Source organism: Pollachius pollachius, assembly GCF_949987615.1.
Source record: "Pollachius pollachius genome assembly, chromosome: 6".
NCBI lineage: Eukaryota > Metazoa > Chordata > Actinopteri > Gadiformes > Gadidae > Pollachius > Pollachius pollachius.
The window spans coordinates 7292880-7312000 of record NC_136939.1 but is presented as its reverse complement, the minus strand read 5'-3'; the positions used below and the strand labels follow the sequence as shown (position 1 = coordinate 7312000).

Genomic DNA, 19121 nt, shown 5'->3' with positions numbered 1-19121 from the left:
TTAAGTTCGCCTCTTAGTGCTTGCTGCAAGTTCACTTTAGTCTATCAATGAAATGGGCAGCCATTATTGTGACATCAACTCGGAGGCTCGGGTTGCTCTACTTCCGCAAGAAGTTCCGAGGGAAATCTCCGACCTAACTGAGTGTTCAAGGCGATTTCCTCCGATCCCAATCCCCGAAATTCCTGACAACTCAGACTGTTTTGAAGGCACCATTACTTATAGTTGAGATCAGGAAATTACATCACGTTCTCGCTAGAGCAGGTCGGACGAGCAGGCGTACCATACAAATTGATGTCACCATAATACCTGGTTCAGGAGTTCTTTGAAAACCATTTAAAGTTTTGTTGTTACCTTAATCAAGTGGTAATTAAACCTTAATCTTTCGAACCCAGTTCTTCTCGACCTCTCGTATTTTTTCGAGAATTCGATTGTGGGTTCTTATCAACAACAGAGTAAAATATGTCAATCAACATGTCACCGTGCGGCCCAAATTTGGAAAAACAGCTTTCTTCCATAATGGACGTACTGGCGAGAGCTGCCGTATCTGAAATTAACCAACTGTTCTCGGAAGGCTCGGCTACCCTTCGCTTACAAATAACTCAGAGCCTGAAAGAAAACCAAGCGCTGAGGATGAGGATGAAGGTGATGAGGAGTGAGCTGTTTTCTTTGCGGCTTCAAACGAGATCAAATGCATCGTGTGCGGCAACTGGTTGTGCCCTGGCTCGAGCCAACATCTCCAAACCACGGAAAAAAACACCGGGAAATGGTGAGTTGTGTCCCGGCTGTGAAAGGTGAAAAACAGGACGTTCCAAGTAATCAGGGGGCACGTTTAGTTTTTAAATTTGAAGTAATTGGAAAAAGTTATACTAATAATTATGATTCAAAATGAATAATGACAAAAATCCTGATGCTCTTTTTAAAAGCATCGTGATCAGAACCCTGATCAAACACATTGGTACTTGCATTTCAAAGATGGTAACCGTCAAGAGCCCAGAATGGTTTCCAGCCAGATGCCACATCTACTGGTTTATCATTCTCAAACATCAATTCGTTCAGAACGTATGCATGATACTTGATCATCTTACAGGGAATGACACGCTGTCGCTTGTTATTGCCAGAATAGAATAATTGCGCTTGTCTCTCATGTCACGTTGTGCTCATATCATTTTGCGCTGTTGATCGTTCAGTGTCCTCAACCTGGTCAACCGCTTGAGCTTTGAGTCGAGGGAGGAGGGCTCCAAAACTCTGAATCTGTGTCTACACTAGTACACATATTGAACCCTCTGTGTCAATGTTAAATACATTTAAACAATTTCTTATTTTCTGTCTCATTTTGTGCAAATAATGTATCGAAAACTCTCACTTTCTGTCTTTTTTTTCCCTCTCTGCAGACTGTGATGAATGCGACGCCAGCTCAGATAGTCTGCATGTGGACGCCCCTGGCTCCTCCCACATGTCCAGTCACAGCGAGGAGCTGAGGATCCTGAGCGTCCACGGAAAAGGGGAGGGACCACTGGCGCTGGACGGCCATGACACACTCTTCACCGAATCCGAACTGGAGGCCTTGGACTCGCTGTCCGCAGACCTCAGCGCGGTCAAGAGCCTGGAGCGCGGCGAGGAACTGGTCTGCCGCGAGGTGCTGACTGTGCAGGTTGGAAATCATCTTCCCATTCACCATCCAAAAGAGAGGCTTCCTCTGCTACAACTCCAGCACACATCCAAAGAAAACACACACCTTTATGATTCATGTGTCGTTAGCGGGGATTGACAACTATTCTGTGTTAATGAAAGAATATGTCTGTTTGTGTTCCCTTCTTTATGTGGAAAGCAGCAGACCCCAGACACCATTTTAATCAAGGATGAAGAGGATATTGATGGAGGCATGCCCGCTGCAGGTTAGTAATACACATTGCATATATGCAAGAAAACAACCTGGATCAAATGAGAACGTACTCAATTCTAACTGTGCTAAACAGCCTGGTCCTCTTTAGAAAGTGCATCATTACCAGAGCCCTGCTGAAACACAAGGACTACTTATACAGTTTATAGTAGATTGATTTACATCTTCTTAATGGCAGAGAGGTGTCAGGAATGATCAGCTCTGATTCCAAATATAACTAAAGTATTGGTAAAACATGGGATAGGAAACAACAGATAGTCTGGGTTTTGTCTTTATGACCTCCCTACATCTTTAAAAGGCGTAGACGTAGAGGTGCTATATCTCAAAAGGATACATACTGTATCCCTTTGTGCAAATAATGAATTAACATAATTACTTTCCGTCTTTTTTTCCCTCTGCAGAAGACTGCGATGACTTTGGAGACTGCAGCACACAACATGACGCCACCTTGGATAATCTGCATGTGGACGCTCCTGGCTCCTCCCACGTGTCAAATCACAACGGGGAGCTGCGGATCCTGAGCGTCCACGGAAAGGGGGAGGACCCACTGGCGGTTTGCGGCCATGACAACCACTTCACCGTGTTCAAACCGGAGGCTCTGAGCTCGCTGTCTGCGGAACACAGCGTGGCAAAGAGCCTGGAGCGCGGCGAGCAGCTGGTCCACCGGGAGGAGCTGACTGGGCATCGGGGCGGCGGAAAGGACTGGCCCGGTGGGTTGTCTGGAGAGGGTTTTCCCGACAAAACCAATATGACCAACCACATGCGTACCCACACCGGTGAAAAGCCGTACGGCTGCAACCAATGCAAGAAGCGCTTCGAACAGAAAGGCACCCTGAAGATCCACATGAGGACTCACTCCGGGGAGAAGCCCTACAGGTGTGACCAATGCTTGAAGCGCTTCAGTCATAGCTTCGACCTGAAGGTCCACATGAGGACTCACTCCGGGGAGAAGCCCTACAGGTGTGACCAATGCATGAAGTGCTTCGGACAGAGCTCTCACCTGAAGAACCACATGAGTACTCACTCTGGGGAGAAGCCCTACAGGTGTGACCAATGCGTGAAGCGCTTCAGACGGAGCTCCATCCTGAAGAGCCACATGAGGATTCACTCCGGGGAAAAGCCCTACAGTTGTGACCAATGCGGGAAGCACTTCAGTCATAGCTCCTACCTGAAGAGCCACATGAGGACTCACTCCGAGGAGAAGCCCTACAGGTGTGACCAATGCGAGAAGCGCTTCAGTCATAGCTCCGTCCTGAAGATCCACATGAGGACTCACTCCGGGGAGAAGCCCTACAGGTGTGACCAATGCATGAAGTGCTTCAGTCAGAGCTCAATCCTGAAGATCCACCTGAGGACTCACTCTGGGGAGAAGCCCTACAGGTGTGACCAATGTGTGAAGTGCTTCAGTCAGAGCTCCACCCTGAAGAGCCACATGAGGATTCACTCCGGGGAGAAGCCCTGAAGGTGCAACGCCAGCATCAGCGACCCTAGCAATTTGCGTTGGCACCTGCTCAAGAACATAGGCAATGGGTTGCTTTGACACGGGCAACGGGATGTTTTGATTCACACCTCTATCCTGTATTCTTTGAAATGACTGAAAATGACTTCTTTGAAATGACTGATTCTCTGAAATTATCCGAGGTGGGGGGTTTGTCTCATGGCTTCTACGTAGGGTTTGAGTTAGGTGGGAGCCAGTGGGAGCTGAGCTCCCATAGAGAGAGGCCTGGCTCCCATGAAAGCAGCAAACTCAAATATCTGTGGGGTCTCTGAAAATACAGCAGCATAATATTTTAATTACAAATAAAGCTTACGTTAAGCAAGGGATAATGTATAGAACCCTGGTCATTATCGGGAAAATAAGCCGCAGGGTGAACCGGACACCGACGCGAAGCAGAGGTGTCTTGCTTCGACCAGAATCATTATCCCGCTTATTACAGCTACTTGCCTAAACGAAAAAATAACTTCACACGTTGTGTCTTTTTACAATTTATTTGTTACCAGGGGTAGTGTTGTTCAGCAGAGAAATAGTCCGCCAAAGACGTGGTCGTCGCTTAGCAACCGAATACGCTGTTGTTGATTGGTTACCGGGCTGCATGCCGAGTGATTCAGTGGCGGGCTGGGCGGTCCTGCGTTCTGGCGGTCGCCGGGGGGCAGTGGGCTCTCGTGGGCCGTATGAGCCGGCCGGCCAATTAGAGAGAAAATATCAGTATTCATACCAGAGATATGGGCCTCTATATTACAGTCATGGTTACCCTCAACTTTAACATTGGTCTACATTGTTTTTTAGCCAAATTTCTTATTCAGATGTTTAAAAATTGGCATGGTTTGAAATAAAACAAATCTACCTGTATTTTCTTTATTTGATTGTTTGTTTGCAAAAGTTTAAATGAAGCACTGACTTTTGGGAATTTGACCACCGAATCGAGTAGGCTAGAAAGAAGTACTTATGAACTTGGATTCGGATGACAGGGTTGCGGAGAAGAGCAAGCTCCTTTGTAGGCTACTTTGTTAACTGCATGACGGTAAGACATGTTTGTATTATGGAGCGGCTGGCTCTGATCGATTTTCTATGCATTGGGGTTGTGCATTGATATGTCCATGAAGTTAAAGTTCACCATCACTGGGGCTATCAAATGTGCGGGTTTTTTCCGTGCGTGAAAAGTTGTAGGCTATCTGCGAGTTGAGCGAGCGGGCACGGGCGCGCCCCGTGGGCCGCTGGTGGGTGCAAATGCCAGGGCCGTTTTTTGATCCCAGTCCGTCACGGGATACGAAAGATGTGAATCAGAGGCAAAAAAAATCCACATTCCTTGACAGCGGTCATTATATGCTTAGCAATGCTAAGCATATAATGACCGCGCGCGTGCCCGCTCGCGCAACTCGTAGATAGCCTACAACTTTCCACGCACGGAAAAAACCTGCACATTTGATAGCCCCAGTGATGGTGAACTTAAACTTAATTGCGTTAAAAAACTGCACCAAAACATGGACATATCAATGCACAATCCCAATGAATAAAAAAACGATAGATGGGGCTTCCGGTTTGAGCATGTAGCGAGCAGACATATGAGAAGTGGCTCCCGAATTACTTTTTATTTTCTACCTGATTTTTTCGGCATAAAGTTTGGCGAGGTTTGATTGGATTCCGTGTGCTTTAAGAAATATCTTTGCGCGACTAAATGAGTCCAAAGAAACACGGCCGAGGGCAAAAAACTGCCGAAATGGACGAAGTGATCATCCCTGGAGCTGGTAAAATCGTCTCGACTCCCACGAAGAACGCATCCATGACATGGAAGAAGGGCTAAACGACCACAGCGACAGGATCGAGGCTATCGAAACAGCATGCGCCGCACTTCAAGCTGAGAACGAGAGGCTGAAAAACAAAGTGGAGGACTTGGACCGCCGACTACTGGACAAGCTGACCGCCGACTCCGGCCCCAGACCCAAACGGCCGAGGATATTCCTCGTTCTTTTCCACTCCTTCCAAAACAAACACCGCATAATAACTAGGAAACGAGAGCAGCTGTTCTTCAGGGGACACAAGGTATTTTTCCACGAGGATGTCAGCGCGGACCTCGGCAAGAAACAAGCTGCCTTTAAAGAAGTGAAATCCCTCCTGTACAAGAAGAGCGTCAGGTTCGCTCTTATTTATCCTGCCCGGCTCCGCGTCCTTCACGACGGACAGACGCTGTTCTTCGAGACACCGGAGAAGGCCAGGGCATTCTACGAGCGTCATTTGGGAGCGTAAACGATGCTGGAGCAGAAACAATCTTTGAAAAGGTGAAATTAAGCCTAGCTTTCGGCTTAGACACTTTGATTCTTTGGGACTGTTTGCTATATGGCTTGGTTAATATATTGTAAAAAAACAAAAAAAACAAACGTTCAACTAAGCTACATGCTTACTGACACGATTATATTTAAGTTAATTGTTAAGGAACAGAACGCGGTGACCCAAGTGCTGGACACAGGGAGGCGGAGACAGGGCGAAGGATACGGGATTTATTGACACAAGCAAGGCGGGTAGACAGGCAGGCGGGGGGTCTGGTGCCGGGCGGGCGATTGGATAGGCAAGGGCTCGACGATGGATGGGTAGTCAGGCAGGCGAAGGTCCGATAACGGGTAGGCAGGCAGGCAGAAGGAGAACTAGAGAGGGGGAGAGGGGATTACTAAGGGAGCAAGGAATCGGGGCAAGACTGGAACAGAGCTGGTAGGGCGATACTAACTTGTAGCAGTAAACGACGAACTGGCGCCGGCAGACTGGAAATCCCCGACTGAAGTAGGGTACGGTGTTTAGCATATTACCGGCAGGTGCGTCGAGGGGATGAGGACCAGAAGCCACCAGCGGCCACTAGATGGGGGTGTTGGACCGCGTAGCAGGACGTAGCGTGACATTATTGTGGTCTAATGTGGTTCATACACGTTTATGGTATAATAACAATGCTGGGGCCTCTGTGATTTAAATATGCAACAGTTATGTTGTATTCTCTAGCATGGCACAGTTATGTTTTAGTTGGTTTTGGCTTTCACACATAACTCTGCATATGGCCATTTTATAGACTATGGCCAATTTTAGGAGGGTAAAATAAGTGATATTATCTGTCCTGAAAGGGCTGAATACATTTTATTTTAACCAGGACAGCAACTCTGATTTATTTGAAATACCATTACCAGTCTAATCGTGCCCTTTGTAATTGTATAGTGAGCACTGGTGGTCTGTCTTTTCTTTTTTCTCAAGGTGAGCTAGATAGATAATTTTATATAGGTAGAACATAAATCATTTACTGAGAGGGGAGCCACCCTCAGGTTAGGATAGGAGTTTTAGACAATGCTGGATGTCTTGGAAGTCTTTCATCTGGGAATTCCTGCGGTTTTCTTCGTTTGAGGAAGAAGATCTAGGTTTTGGGTGTTCAATGGGTTTATTTATTTTTTGTTTTCCAACTTAAGTTTCATGAAAACTGGGGAACATTTTATTCATATGGCAACACTTTATCTTCTAAGGATGCACACAGCTCTGGTAAAACGTATTTATCATTGGTACTTTTTTGTTTTACTTCTACACAACTGGACATCACTTATGACCATAAATGCACTTATACACCATGTGGTTCAGGCTAATCATACCCATTTTGGATGTCTGCTATGATAAATAATGCAGGCGGTACAAGCCCAATAGGGGGAGTTGCAGTTAGGTTTGTGTCCTGGAATGTAAAGGGGATGAACAGTCCTGTGAAACGGTCTAGGATTTTTTCTCATCTTAAACAATTGAAAACTGATGTTTTATTTTTACAGGAGACACATTTACGGTTAGACGATCACACCAGACTTCGGAAAGCATGGGTCAATCATATCTTTCATTCCAAATTTAATAACAGATCACGAGGGGAGGCAATTTTGATTAATAAACAAACTCAATTCTCACTAACTGCTATAATTGCAGACCCCAGTGGTCGATATGATTGTCTCGGGCCTCCTATTTCAAACACCTGTTCTGTTGGTGAACGTGTATGCCTCTAATTGGGGCGATGCTGAATTTGCCAATAAGCTTCTGTCATCCCTCCCTAATTTAGATACACCTAGATTAATCCTTGCAGGAGATCTGAATTGTACAATTGACCCTTTGCTCGATAAATCTAGCCCTAAATCTGCCTCACCATCTGTAACGTCAAGGGTCTTCTCGGATTTTATTAGACAAAATGGCTGTGTAGACCCATGGAGGTTTCAAAATCCGACCTCCAAACAATTTTCTTTCTTTTCTTATGTTCACCATTCTTTCTCAAGGATAGATTACTTTTTTATAGATAGCTCTTTCATCCCTGCATTGGAATCTGTTGAATATGTGGCCATCATCATTTCAGATCATGCACCACTCATCTTAGACCTTTCTTTTACTTTGAACCTTAGAGAGCAATCCTTCTGGAGACTTAATTCTTTGCTCCTTTCAAATGAGAAATTTTGCGAACATGTGACTACTAATATAGATACTTTTCTGGAAGTAAACAAGAAGGAAGGTATATCATATTCCCTACTTTGGGAAACCCTAAAAGCGTACTTAAGAGGACAAATTATCTCCTATGTAGCAGATGTCAATAAGGAACGGCGTAAACAAATACAAGACTTGACGGATTTAGTTTTTAATTTAGACCGCAGCTACTCTGAAAGCCCCTCCCCAGAATTATATAAAGAACGGATAGCTTTACAGTCTAAGCTTAATCTTCTATCCACCAACCAGGCTGAGTACTTGTTACTGCAGACCCGGAGCACTTATTATGAGTAAGGAGAAAAAGCTAGTAGATTGCTGGCTCACCAGCTGAAACGTCAGGCTGTGTCAAGGCTCATACCCCAAGTGAGAGATCAGGATCAAAATATAGTCACCAACCCAAAGGAAATTAATAATACTTTTGCAACATTTTACTCTACACTTTACGCTTCTGAATTCCCATCAGATGATACAAATATGAACCGTTTCTTCGATAATTTGGAAATACCTGCTCTTGAGCCTGGAGACAGGGTAGGGTTAGACCGGCCTCTTACACAGTCAGAGATCACTGCAGCCATCGGGGATGTGCGAACTGGTAAATCTCCAGGACCTGACGGTTACCCCCCTGAATTTTTTAAGAGTTAAAGATAAACTTGCACCCATTATGCTAGAAGTATTTAACGAATCATTGAGAAAGGGTTCTTTGCCCCCAACCCTCACACAAGCTACGATCCCACTACGCCTCAAAAAGGACAAGGACCCTACTAACTGTGGCTCTTACCGTCCTATCTCCCTCCTAAATGTTGATATAAAAATTTTAGCCAAGGTGATGGCACATCGTTTGGAATCCGTTCTCCCTAAAGTAATGTCTGAGGACCAGACTGGCTTTATAAAGGGTCGCCACTCTTTTTCAAATATCCGCCGACTTGCTAATGTGATCTACTCCCCCGGTCCCTCCTCGACTGCAGAAGCCGTTATCTCTCTAGATGCGGAAAAGGCCTTTGATTGGGTGGAGTGGAAATACTTATTTGCCGTATTGGAAAGGTTTGGGTTTGGTGACATATTTCTGGCATAGATTCGTCTGCTCTATTCGTCCCCACAAGCATGTATTCAAACCAATCAATCTCATTCCAAATTTTTCCCCCTGTCACGTGGGACACGTCAAGGATGTCCTTCATCCCGCTCCTGTTTGCAGAGGCAATTGAGCCTCTTTCAATTGCATTGAGGTTATCGTTGTTGCTACGAGGGTGGGTCGTGGGAGTGAGGAACATCGCGTCTCTCTGTATACGGACGATCTCTTGATCTATGTAAGCAATCCAGGAGCTAGCACCCCTGTAATTGTATCACTATTGAACAATTTTGGGTCTTTTTCTGGCTACAGACTTAATTATCAGAAAAGCGAATGCTTCCCCATTAATGATTTGGCAATGCAAATCAAACAAGAGTCATTCCCCTTCCACTTAACACATTCTGGATTCAAATATCTTGGAATAAACATTACACGTTCCTTCACCTCTCTTCTTGGAGCTAATTTTACACCCCTAAATAATCAAATGAAAGCTGACTTTCAAAGGTGGAGCAGTCTTCCTCTGACTATTGCAGGGAGGGTACAAGGGTACAAAGATGAACGTACTCCCAAAGTATTTGTATTTGATCCAATGCCTACCGTTATTCCTGACAAAATATTTTTTTCAATCAGTTAACACATCCATTACCTCCTTCATCTGGAATAATAAAGTCCCAAGAGTTAATAAAGGCTTACTTCAGCGGGGACGCGATGTGGGGAGACTAGCTCTCCCCAGTTTTATTCACTACTTTTGGGCAGCCAATTTGCAGAAAATGTTAATCTGGCTCCAGGTGCCAGACGCCGATTGGTGTACACTTGAGGCACACTCTTGCCACTCGTCATCCCTCCCTGCATTACTGTACTCTTCCCTGCCCAGAAGGTGGTCCAGGTTTACCTCCAATCCCGTAGTACTGTCCACCCTTAGAATCTGGGCCCAGTTCCGAAATCATTATAAATTCACCTCTCCCTCCCCTCTAAGTCCTATTTGTAAGAATCATTTATATCCAGTCTCCTCTCTCGACTTAACATTTACTCAGTGGGGCAGGAAGCAGCTTTCATGTTTTAAAAGCTTGTACTGTAAAGAAGGGTTCGATAGTTTTGAAGATATATGCCAGAAATATGATCTATCACGCAGTAATTTTTTTAGGTATCTCCAAATGTGCCACTGTGTCAAAACACTGTTCCCTTCTTTCCCTGTCCTCCCTACTGAGGCAGCATGGGAAGAAATGACCCTCCTCTGTCCAAAAAAAGGACTGATATCATTGTTATATTTGCAACTAATGTCTCTAGAAAACCATGACCTCTCGAAAATTAGGACCAGGTGCGAGGGGGAGTTGATGTTTGAGTTGTTGGACAGACATTGGGAGGATGCTTTACGAAGGATTAACTCATCCTCATCATGTGCACGCTTGGGGCTCATTCAGTTCAAAGTAGTGCACAGGGCTCATTTCAGAAGGGCTAGGTTAGCAGATATATATCCAGGAACAGACAGCAGCTGTATGAGATTCTCCCTCTCTCCAGCTGATTTAACACACACGTTTTGGTTGTGCCCCTGTTTGAATCAATATTGGTCATCCGTTTTTCAAACTTTATCTGAAAAAAAAAAAAAATTAAAATTCAGCCCTGCCCGTTGATGCAATATTCGGTATTCCAAGCGAGAGTTTAACCTTAACCCGGAACCAATCGGACATTATTGCTTTTACATCACTTCTTGCCCGTCAAAGAATCTTATTGGTCTGGACTTCCCCTACTCCCCCAGCGGTGGGTGCATGGTTAAGAGATGTTTTATTTTTTCTTAAACTAGAAAAAACTAAATTCACGGTGAAAGGCTCAGTCCAAAAATTTTACTTAAGATGGCAACCTTTTGTGACATATTTTGAGATTCTTAAAGTAATGCCTGAAGAATGAGACACTTTTATATTCTCCCTTCTATTCTCTGTTGCCTTTGTTTATTTTTCTATGTATTTTTATTCAAATAAATGATCATCTACCATATTGCAGTGGAAACTGAGTAGCCTGACTGACAATTGTGAAAACGTGAGTTTAAAGCCTTGTAAACCATTTGTGTAGAAATGTTGGCATGCAGATGTGTGCTTGTTTTCAGTGTGTATATCCTTAAACCGTTGACGAACTGTGTAACAAACGGAGTGGGAAAAAAAGCTGTTTTCCCAGAATTTTGTCAAAATATGGGGGGTTGGAAGGGTGGGATACTTTTGTTGGGAGGGGGGATATTACTAAGTAATGTTCTTTTTGCTACTTTTTTTTTCTTTTGAAATGGTTTTTATTTGGTTAAGAGAAAATGAAAATGGAGAACTTTCTTACTTCCTGTAGAATGTAATATGCTTGATCCTCCAATAAAAAGATTTATTAATAAAAAAACGATAGATCATCAGAGCCATCCGCTCCATAATACAAACATGTCTTACCGTCGTCCAGTTAACAAAGTAGCCTACAAAGGAGCTTGCTCTTCTCCGCAACCCTGTCATCCGAATCCAAGTTCATAAGGACCTCTTTCTCTGTCGCTCTCACTGATGGCGACAGAGTATAGCTTCCAAATTCCACAGTATAGCTTCCAACTTCCAACTTCCAACAACCCCAAACACGCAGACGCGGTCTAGCCTACTCAATTCGGTGGTCAAATTCCCAGAAGTCATTGCTTCATTTAAACTTTTGCAAACAAATAATCAAATAAAGAAAATACAGGTAGATTTGTTTTCTTTCAAACCATGCAAATTTTTTAACATCTGTATAAGAAATTTGGTTAAAAAACCATGTAGACCAATGTAAAAGTTGAGGGTAACCATGACTGTGATATAGAAGCCCATATCTCTGGTATAAATACTGATATTTTCTCTATAATTGGCCGGCCGGCTCAAGCGGCCCACGAGAGCCCACGGCCCCCCGGCGACCGTCAGAACGCAGGACCACCCAGCCCGCCACTGAATCACTCGGCAAGCAGCCCGGTAACCAATCAACACCAGCGTATTCGGTTGCTAAGCGACGTCCACGTCTTTGGCGGACTATTTCTCTGCTGATCAACACTACCCCTGGTAACAAATAAATTGTAAAAAGACACAATATGTGAAGTTATTATTTCGTTTTGGCAAGTAGCTGTAATAAGCGGGATAATGCTTCTGGTCGAAGCAAGACACCTCTGCAAAGCGTCGGAGTCCGGTTTACCCTGCGGCTTATTTTCCGGATAATGACCAGCGTTCTATACATTATCCCTTGCTTAACGTCAATATTACTCTGTATGTGGAAGGGAAAATAGCTTTATTTGTATTGAAGCCTTTCTCTATGGGAGCTCAGCTCCCACTGGCTCCCACCTAACTCGAACCCTGTATCTGGGCCCCTTGAATCGAGGGACCCGTCAACACCCCGCTTAAACAGCTACCAATACCAGGCTTGGCCGCTGAGCACTGGTGGATTGCGGAAGTGTGCACTGTTCCTGGGGGCTTGGTCTACTCTCAGAATTCCGTGAGATGAAGACAAAAAGGGGGCGTGCCTCCAAGAAATGCCTCAAGAAAGCTGGGAGATCTCCAGACTTTCGACTCGGAAGGCTGGCGTCCGAGGATTCAGGAACACACTATAATGATGTGTTCCTAAATCCTCGAACTACACTTCCTGCTTTAAATGACGCAATTTAAAGCAGGAAGTGTTAGAGGTAAGTATGGTGTGTTCCTGAATCCTCAGACGTCAGCCTTCGGAGTCGGAAATCTCCCAGCTTTCTTGCAGCATTTTTTGGAGGCACGCCCCCTTTTTGTCTTCACCTCTTGGAATTCTGAGAGTAGACCGAGAGCATTGATGACGCTGTCAAAAAAATGGCTGCGCCCTTGAAGTTTTATTTTCTTTGTATTTGTGCCACGTTGGTAATTTTAATGTCGTTTTTAAATGCTCTTACACATCTGAATACATTGCTACTTTATTCCGGTCACCAATTTAGGCATTGCACGGTCTTGCTGTGCGTGCAATACAATGTAAAGTTGGGTTGTTTGTTTTCGAGCTGGTTTGCTAAAGAGGCTAATGTAGCTAACAAAAACAATGACTAGCCAATTCCATAACACAATCACAAAGTCGAACGGGAACGCTATAAATGCTCCGAGACCGGAAGTGAATGAAATGAAACTCGGAAGGCTGGCGTCCGAGGACTCAGGAACGCACCAGTAGATACTGATCACTCCCGTCTCAGGGGAAAATGAGGGAATGATGCAAGACCATTCAAAAATATGACTGGCTTTCTAACGATAAAAATCTTAATGCAAATGGCTATGCTAGTATTTTCGCCCATGATGAAATAAATGTTTAGGATGAGTAGATTGAGTGCAGTGAGGTTTACCGGATGACGCGATAAACAAAGATGGCTGCGCCCATAGTGATTGAGTTGAGATTTATTTTCTCAGCATTTATACCACGTTGTTTATTTTAATGTCGATTTGAAATGCTCTTATACACTTGAATGCATTTCTGCTTTAATCCGGTCACCGAACTATGCATTGCACGGTCTTGTTGGGCATGCAATTCAATGTAAATGTTTGTTTTCAAGCCGGTTTGCTATAAAGGCTAATGTAGCAAACAATATTTACAGCCTGGTACTGCCCTTCCTGCCTCAGAGAAACAGCGAAAGCACTTTTTTCGAAAACACTTTTTGGAATTGAAATAGGCGAAAATAGCTAAATATTATTTATAAGTGATCGGAGTTACTTGAAGTGTTAAGTTGATACCTGATGAATGTTCAGGAAATCTTTGCAAACCATTTCAGGTTTTGTTACCTTATGCAAGTGGTTATAAAGCCTTAATCTTTCAAACCTAGACTTTCTCGACCTTTTTTTTTTCGAATATTCGATTCTGGGTTTTTATCGACAATAGAGTAAAATATGTTAACAACTATGTCACTGTGCGGCCCAACTTTGGAAGAACAGCTTTCGTCCATAATGGACGTACTTGCGAAAGCTGCTGTATCTGAAATTAGCCAACTGTTCTCGGAAGGTTCGGCTACTCTTCGCTTACAAATAACTCGGAGCCTGAAAGAAAACCAAGCGCTGAGGATGAGGATGAAGGTGATGAGGAGTGAGCTGTTTTCTTTGCGGCTTCAAACGAGATCAAATGCATCGTGTGCGGCAAGTCGTTTGGCCCTGGCTCGAGCCAACATCTGCAAACCACAGACTAATCCACAGGGAGATGGTGAGTTGTGTCCCGGCTGTGGTGGGTGGAAAACAAGACGGTTCAGGGGGCACTATTAGTTGTTACATTTGTAGTAATTGGAAAAAGTTTTAATAATAATCATGACTCAAAATAAACAATGAATAATGACGTTAATCCCATTTCCTGCTCTTTGAATGGTCTTGGGTGTAATGTATTTCTCATCATCGTCATCAACCCTAAAGCACAAGGCGGTTGGAAATTCCACTCATCTTACAGCACCAAACTTGGTGCTGTAAGATGAGTCAAACTTTGTAGTTGCATTTCAGTCAAACTTGGTAGTTGCATTTCAAAGATGGAAACAGTCAAGTGCCCAGAATGGTTTCAAGACAGATGCCACATGAGCTGGTTTATCATTCTCAAACCTAAATTCATTAATGTTAATGTTATTCATAAATGTTAGCTGATCAGCTCACAGGGAACGACACCTTGTTGCTTGTTATTTCAAAAATAGAATAATTGCGCTTGACTTCCATGTCATGTTGTGCTCACATCATTTTGCGCTGGTTTTCGTTTTGTGTCCTCAACCTGGTCAACCTCTTGAGCTTTGAGTCGAGGGCTCCAAAACTCTGAATCCGTGTCTGCACTAGTACACATTTTGAAACCTCTGCGTCAATGTTACATATACAAACATTTTGAAAGTTTCTTTCACCTGTACAAATGCACACTGTCTCCTTTTGTGCAAATAATGTATCGAAACAATAACTTCCTTTCCTTTTTTTCCCTCTCTGCAGAAGACTGTGATGACTTTGGAGACCGCAGCACACAGCGCGACGCCATCTCAGAGAGTCTTTACGCCCCTTGCTCCTCCCACATGTCCAGTCACAGCGAAGAGCTGAGGATCCTGAGCGTCCACGGAAAAGGGGAGGGCCCACTGGCGCTGGACGGCCATGACACACTCTTCACCGTGTCCGAACTGGAGGCCCTGAACTCGCTGTCTGCAGACCACAGAGTGGTCAAGAGCCTGGAGTGCGTCGAGGAGCTGACTGTGCAGGTTGGAAATCATCTTCTCATTCACCATCCAAAAGAGAAGCTTCCTCTGCTACAACTCCAGCACACACCCATAAGAAAGCACACACGTTTGTGATTCAATGTGACGTTAGCGGGGATTGACAACTATTCTGTGCTAATGAAAGAATATGTCTTGCGTGTGTTTCCTTCTTTGTGTGGAAAGCAGCAGGCCCCAGACACCATTTTGATCAAAGATGAAGAGGATATTGGTGGAAGCATGCCCACTGTAGGTTAGTAATACACATTGCATAAATGCAAGCAAGCAATAAAATGACCTGGATCAACTGAGAATGTACTCGATTCTACCTGTGCTGAAAAGCTATAGTATTGGTAAAACAGGTGATAGGAAACAACACATTGCATGGGTTGTGTCGTTATGACCTCCCCACATCTTTAAAAGGGGGAGACGTAGCAGTGCTATGTCTCAAAGGGATACATACTGTATCCCTTTGAGACATAGCACAGATACATACTGTAAAGGGATACATACTGTATCCCTTTGTGCAAATAATAAATTAACACTATTTTTCCCTCTACAGAAGACTGCGATGAATTTGGAGACTGCAGCACACAACATGGCGCCTCCATGGATTGTCTGCGTGTGGACGATTCTGGCTCCTCCCACATGTCAAGTCACAACGGGGAGCTGCGGATCCTGAACGTCTATGGAAAAGGGGAGGACCCACTGGCGGTGGGCAACCATGACAACCTCTTCACCGCGTTTGAACCGGAGGCTCTGAGCTCGTTGTCCGCGGAACACAACGTGGCAAAGAGCCTGGAGCGCGGAGGGCAGCTGGTCCACCGTGAGGAGCTGACTGGGCATCGGGGCGGCGGCAATGGCCGGCCTTGTGTGTTGTCTGGAGAGGGTTTTCACGAAAATATCAATATGACCACCCACATGCGTACCCACAACGGCGAGAAGCCGTACGGGTGCGACCAATGCACGAAGCGCTTCCAACTGAAAGGCAGCCTGAGGATCCACATGATGACTCACTCCGGGGAGAAGCCCTACAGTTGTGACCAATGCGTGAAGCGCTTCAGTCAGAGCTCCGACCTGAAGGTTCACATGTGGACTCACTCCGGGGAGAAGCCCTACAGGTGTGACCAATGCGGTAAAGGCTTCAGTAAGAGCTCCAACATGAAGATCCACATGAGGACTCACTCTGGGGAGAAGCCCTACAGGTGTGTTCAATGCATGAAGAGCTTCGGACGGCTTTCCACTCTGAAGAGCCACATGAGGACTCACTCCGGGGAGAAGCCCTACAGTTGTGACCAATGCTCGAGGCGCTTCAGTCAGAGCTCCACTCTGAAGTACCACATGAGGACTCACTCCGGGGAGAAGCCCTGAAGGTGCAACGCCAGCTTCAGCATCCCAAACAAAGAGGCAATTGGGAGCTTCGACCCGGGGCAACGGGACGCTTTGATCGTCACCATTATTTTTTTGCTTTATTAAAGGTACTACCATGGCATGTTACTTTATGGATGCTTTTGTATAGTTGTTAGTGGGCCCCTAATAAAGAACTTGAAGACGTTCAAGAAATTCAGCCTTTGTGCAGAATAACAGCCACTACGAGGCAGTCCCACAATTTGCTTTCCACAAACGTGCCGTTTCTTAGAGGTAGGTCAAGGTGGAGACCGGGGGTGTGGCCCTGAGCAGCTAGTGGCCACGCTACCATGCTCTCGTGGACTGGAGTTACAAGCTCTCAAACCAGAGACTACGTAACCTCACTAAGACCCGTCCAATGCGTGATTTTTGTTACATACAACAGCTCAAATACACGGGGCACGTATGTTGTCTAGAAAACTTAAATTTACAAAACAAAATGGTGCTATTTGATCGGAGATTGCCCAATACCATCCGTAAAAAACTAGAAAGGATATTCGGTATGGACATATTACAAATACGAAGAACTTTGATGAAGAGAAATGAACTAATGGGAGTGCTGGACCATCAGACACGAGCACCCCAAGGCCAATAGTGTGCCAAGAGGGAAAAAGTGATGTGTTTACAGTGGATGTATCGCAATTGCGAGGCGCACACAGCTTTTGTTCGTGTCCTGTAAATATTCTAAAACACTCCGGGTACTCCGGCGGGAGTCCTGGAGCTCTATATCTAGATAATACATTATACATAGATATCTATCATATAATATATATTATCACGGACAAAAGCTGTGTGCGCCTCCATACGATATTATGAATCTCAAACGGCTGTGTCGGGTTCTCTGACGTCTCTGGTTCTTCCACATCAATCTGAAGTAGACTGAACCGTGACATGGAGGAGAAAGGGATTGTTGCCCGCGATTGACTCCCGCCGGAGCCCCGCTGCCGAGGCACCACCGCCTTGGCAGCGGGCAACGCGAGGCGTGGTGCCTCGGTTGCAAGTAGTGGGCAGTGGGGCTCCGGCGGGAGACAATCTCGGGCAACAATCCTTTTCTCCTCCATGTCGCGATTTATGTTCTTCTGGGAGTCAAAGCCAAAGTTCCTTTCCCCCAATTCCTTCTCAACCATGGATGATATAACCCCCACTACGAGACTTAATACCAGAGACGTCAGAGAACCAGACGTGTTATGTGCCATAACAACAGGAGTAGAACGATTATCCAAATAACAAAGAAGTGTACAACACTTGCGTTACAGTGTGTGTATTCACACACACACACACACACACACACACACACACACACACACACACACACACACACACACACACACACACACACACACACACGTGGTGCTCGCATGGTCGTAGCTCATTGTGTCATTGGCGGGCCAAATTCTCTTGGCGGGCAAAGCAGAGAAAGGGGAGGAAAATTCCAAACTGGCGCGTCTTTTTTCAAAGGCAGAGCAGGATAGCTAGTCCTTGTTTTACACCTAACGCCATTTCTAGCTACTGGGGGACCATAGGCAGGCTAGCGGAACTTATATTAATGTTAGAAAACCTCATAAAGTGACATTTTCATGCCATGGGACCTTTAAAGACTCTTTCCAACTTTTCATTCGGCTTCTGTTTTTATTGTTTTAAATAAATTATGTATGTGTGATGCAGAGTCACTTGTTTTTTGGACACTTCGGACTACCAAATACTACCAAATCTGAGTTAAATTAAGAGCATGATCATGGGAAGATACAGGAAGCAAAGTTACATTTTTGTAACTTTGCTTTGGAAGTTAAGCATACATTCAACGAGACAATGGGTGTACATGATTCTTATCGGCAATTTCACATTGTGGATTAATACAAAGGAAACAGGTGAGGGAGGGTGACCATCGTGGAGATTTTAGGATTGGCCAGAGGAGAGACCAAGTTAAATTGCAATACACTGTGGGTGAAGTGGACTTGGCTGCAAGACAGTTAAAGGAATCTACACAACACAGGAGTCAGTTGATTGGCGTCAGTATCAGACTTTGTGGCTACAGTTGCAATGCAAATGAAAACTATAACAAGGCCTTTCAATTAGAGAGGACGGGAGGTATCTCTAGGTCCAAGGAGAATGTATAGAAATCCCCTTCAATTGTCTACATACAATATATAATTGTATATTATAGTTTGTGTTTGTCTTTCTAAGTTTTATTCTTTCTTACTTATTCTCCACAAATTTTGGGATCCAGCTCCTTCTACAATTTTTCCCTGAGAGATTACATTCCAATTTTTAAATGGTAAAATCCACTTGGAATCGCGCGCGTCTATTCAGATTATTCTTCTCTGACGCTTCAACTTCTTCAGACTTGATAACTTGGTCAATTTTAACTGTTAATCTTCTTTCAAACATTGAACAAATTAACACATTTGTAACTTCAAAAATATATAAACAATACAATAATAAATAATATATACATTTTTATAATCATTTATACGTTCATAATATATAATATATATTATAATATTGCGATTGTGATTTTTTTCTTTTAAAATTTTCTCATGTTCTGTATTATTCACTAAACAAGCAATAAATCATTCTGTAGTATGGC

The 19121-nt window shown here is 44.4% G+C and overlaps 2 protein-coding genes across 2 annotated transcripts; both read left to right on the top strand.

Annotated features, from left to right (window-relative positions):
* The first annotated feature begins 264 nt into the window (after positions 1 to 264).
* LOC307077519 (uncharacterized protein) lies at positions 265 to 4149 on the top strand. Its single transcript, XM_079738951.1, has 4 exons — positions 265 to 766; positions 1392 to 1651; positions 1832 to 1895; positions 2302 to 4149. Exons 1-4 carry the CDS (start codon positions 460 to 462, stop codon positions 3360 to 3362), a joined length of 1692 nt encoding a protein of 563 aa, XP_079595077.1. The 5' UTR covers positions 265 to 459; the 3' UTR covers positions 3363 to 4149.
* A 9160-nt stretch (positions 4150 to 13309) lies between these two features.
* On the top strand, positions 13310 to 17091 carry LOC307076556 (uncharacterized protein). The gene is made up of 4 exons (XM_079737596.1): positions 13310 to 14121; positions 14874 to 15133; positions 15317 to 15380; positions 15690 to 17091. Exons 1-4 carry the CDS (start codon positions 13815 to 13817, stop codon positions 16496 to 16498), a joined length of 1440 nt encoding a protein of 479 aa, XP_079593722.1. The 5' UTR covers positions 13310 to 13814; the 3' UTR covers positions 16499 to 17091.
* The last annotated feature ends 2030 nt before the right edge of the window (positions 17092 to 19121 follow it).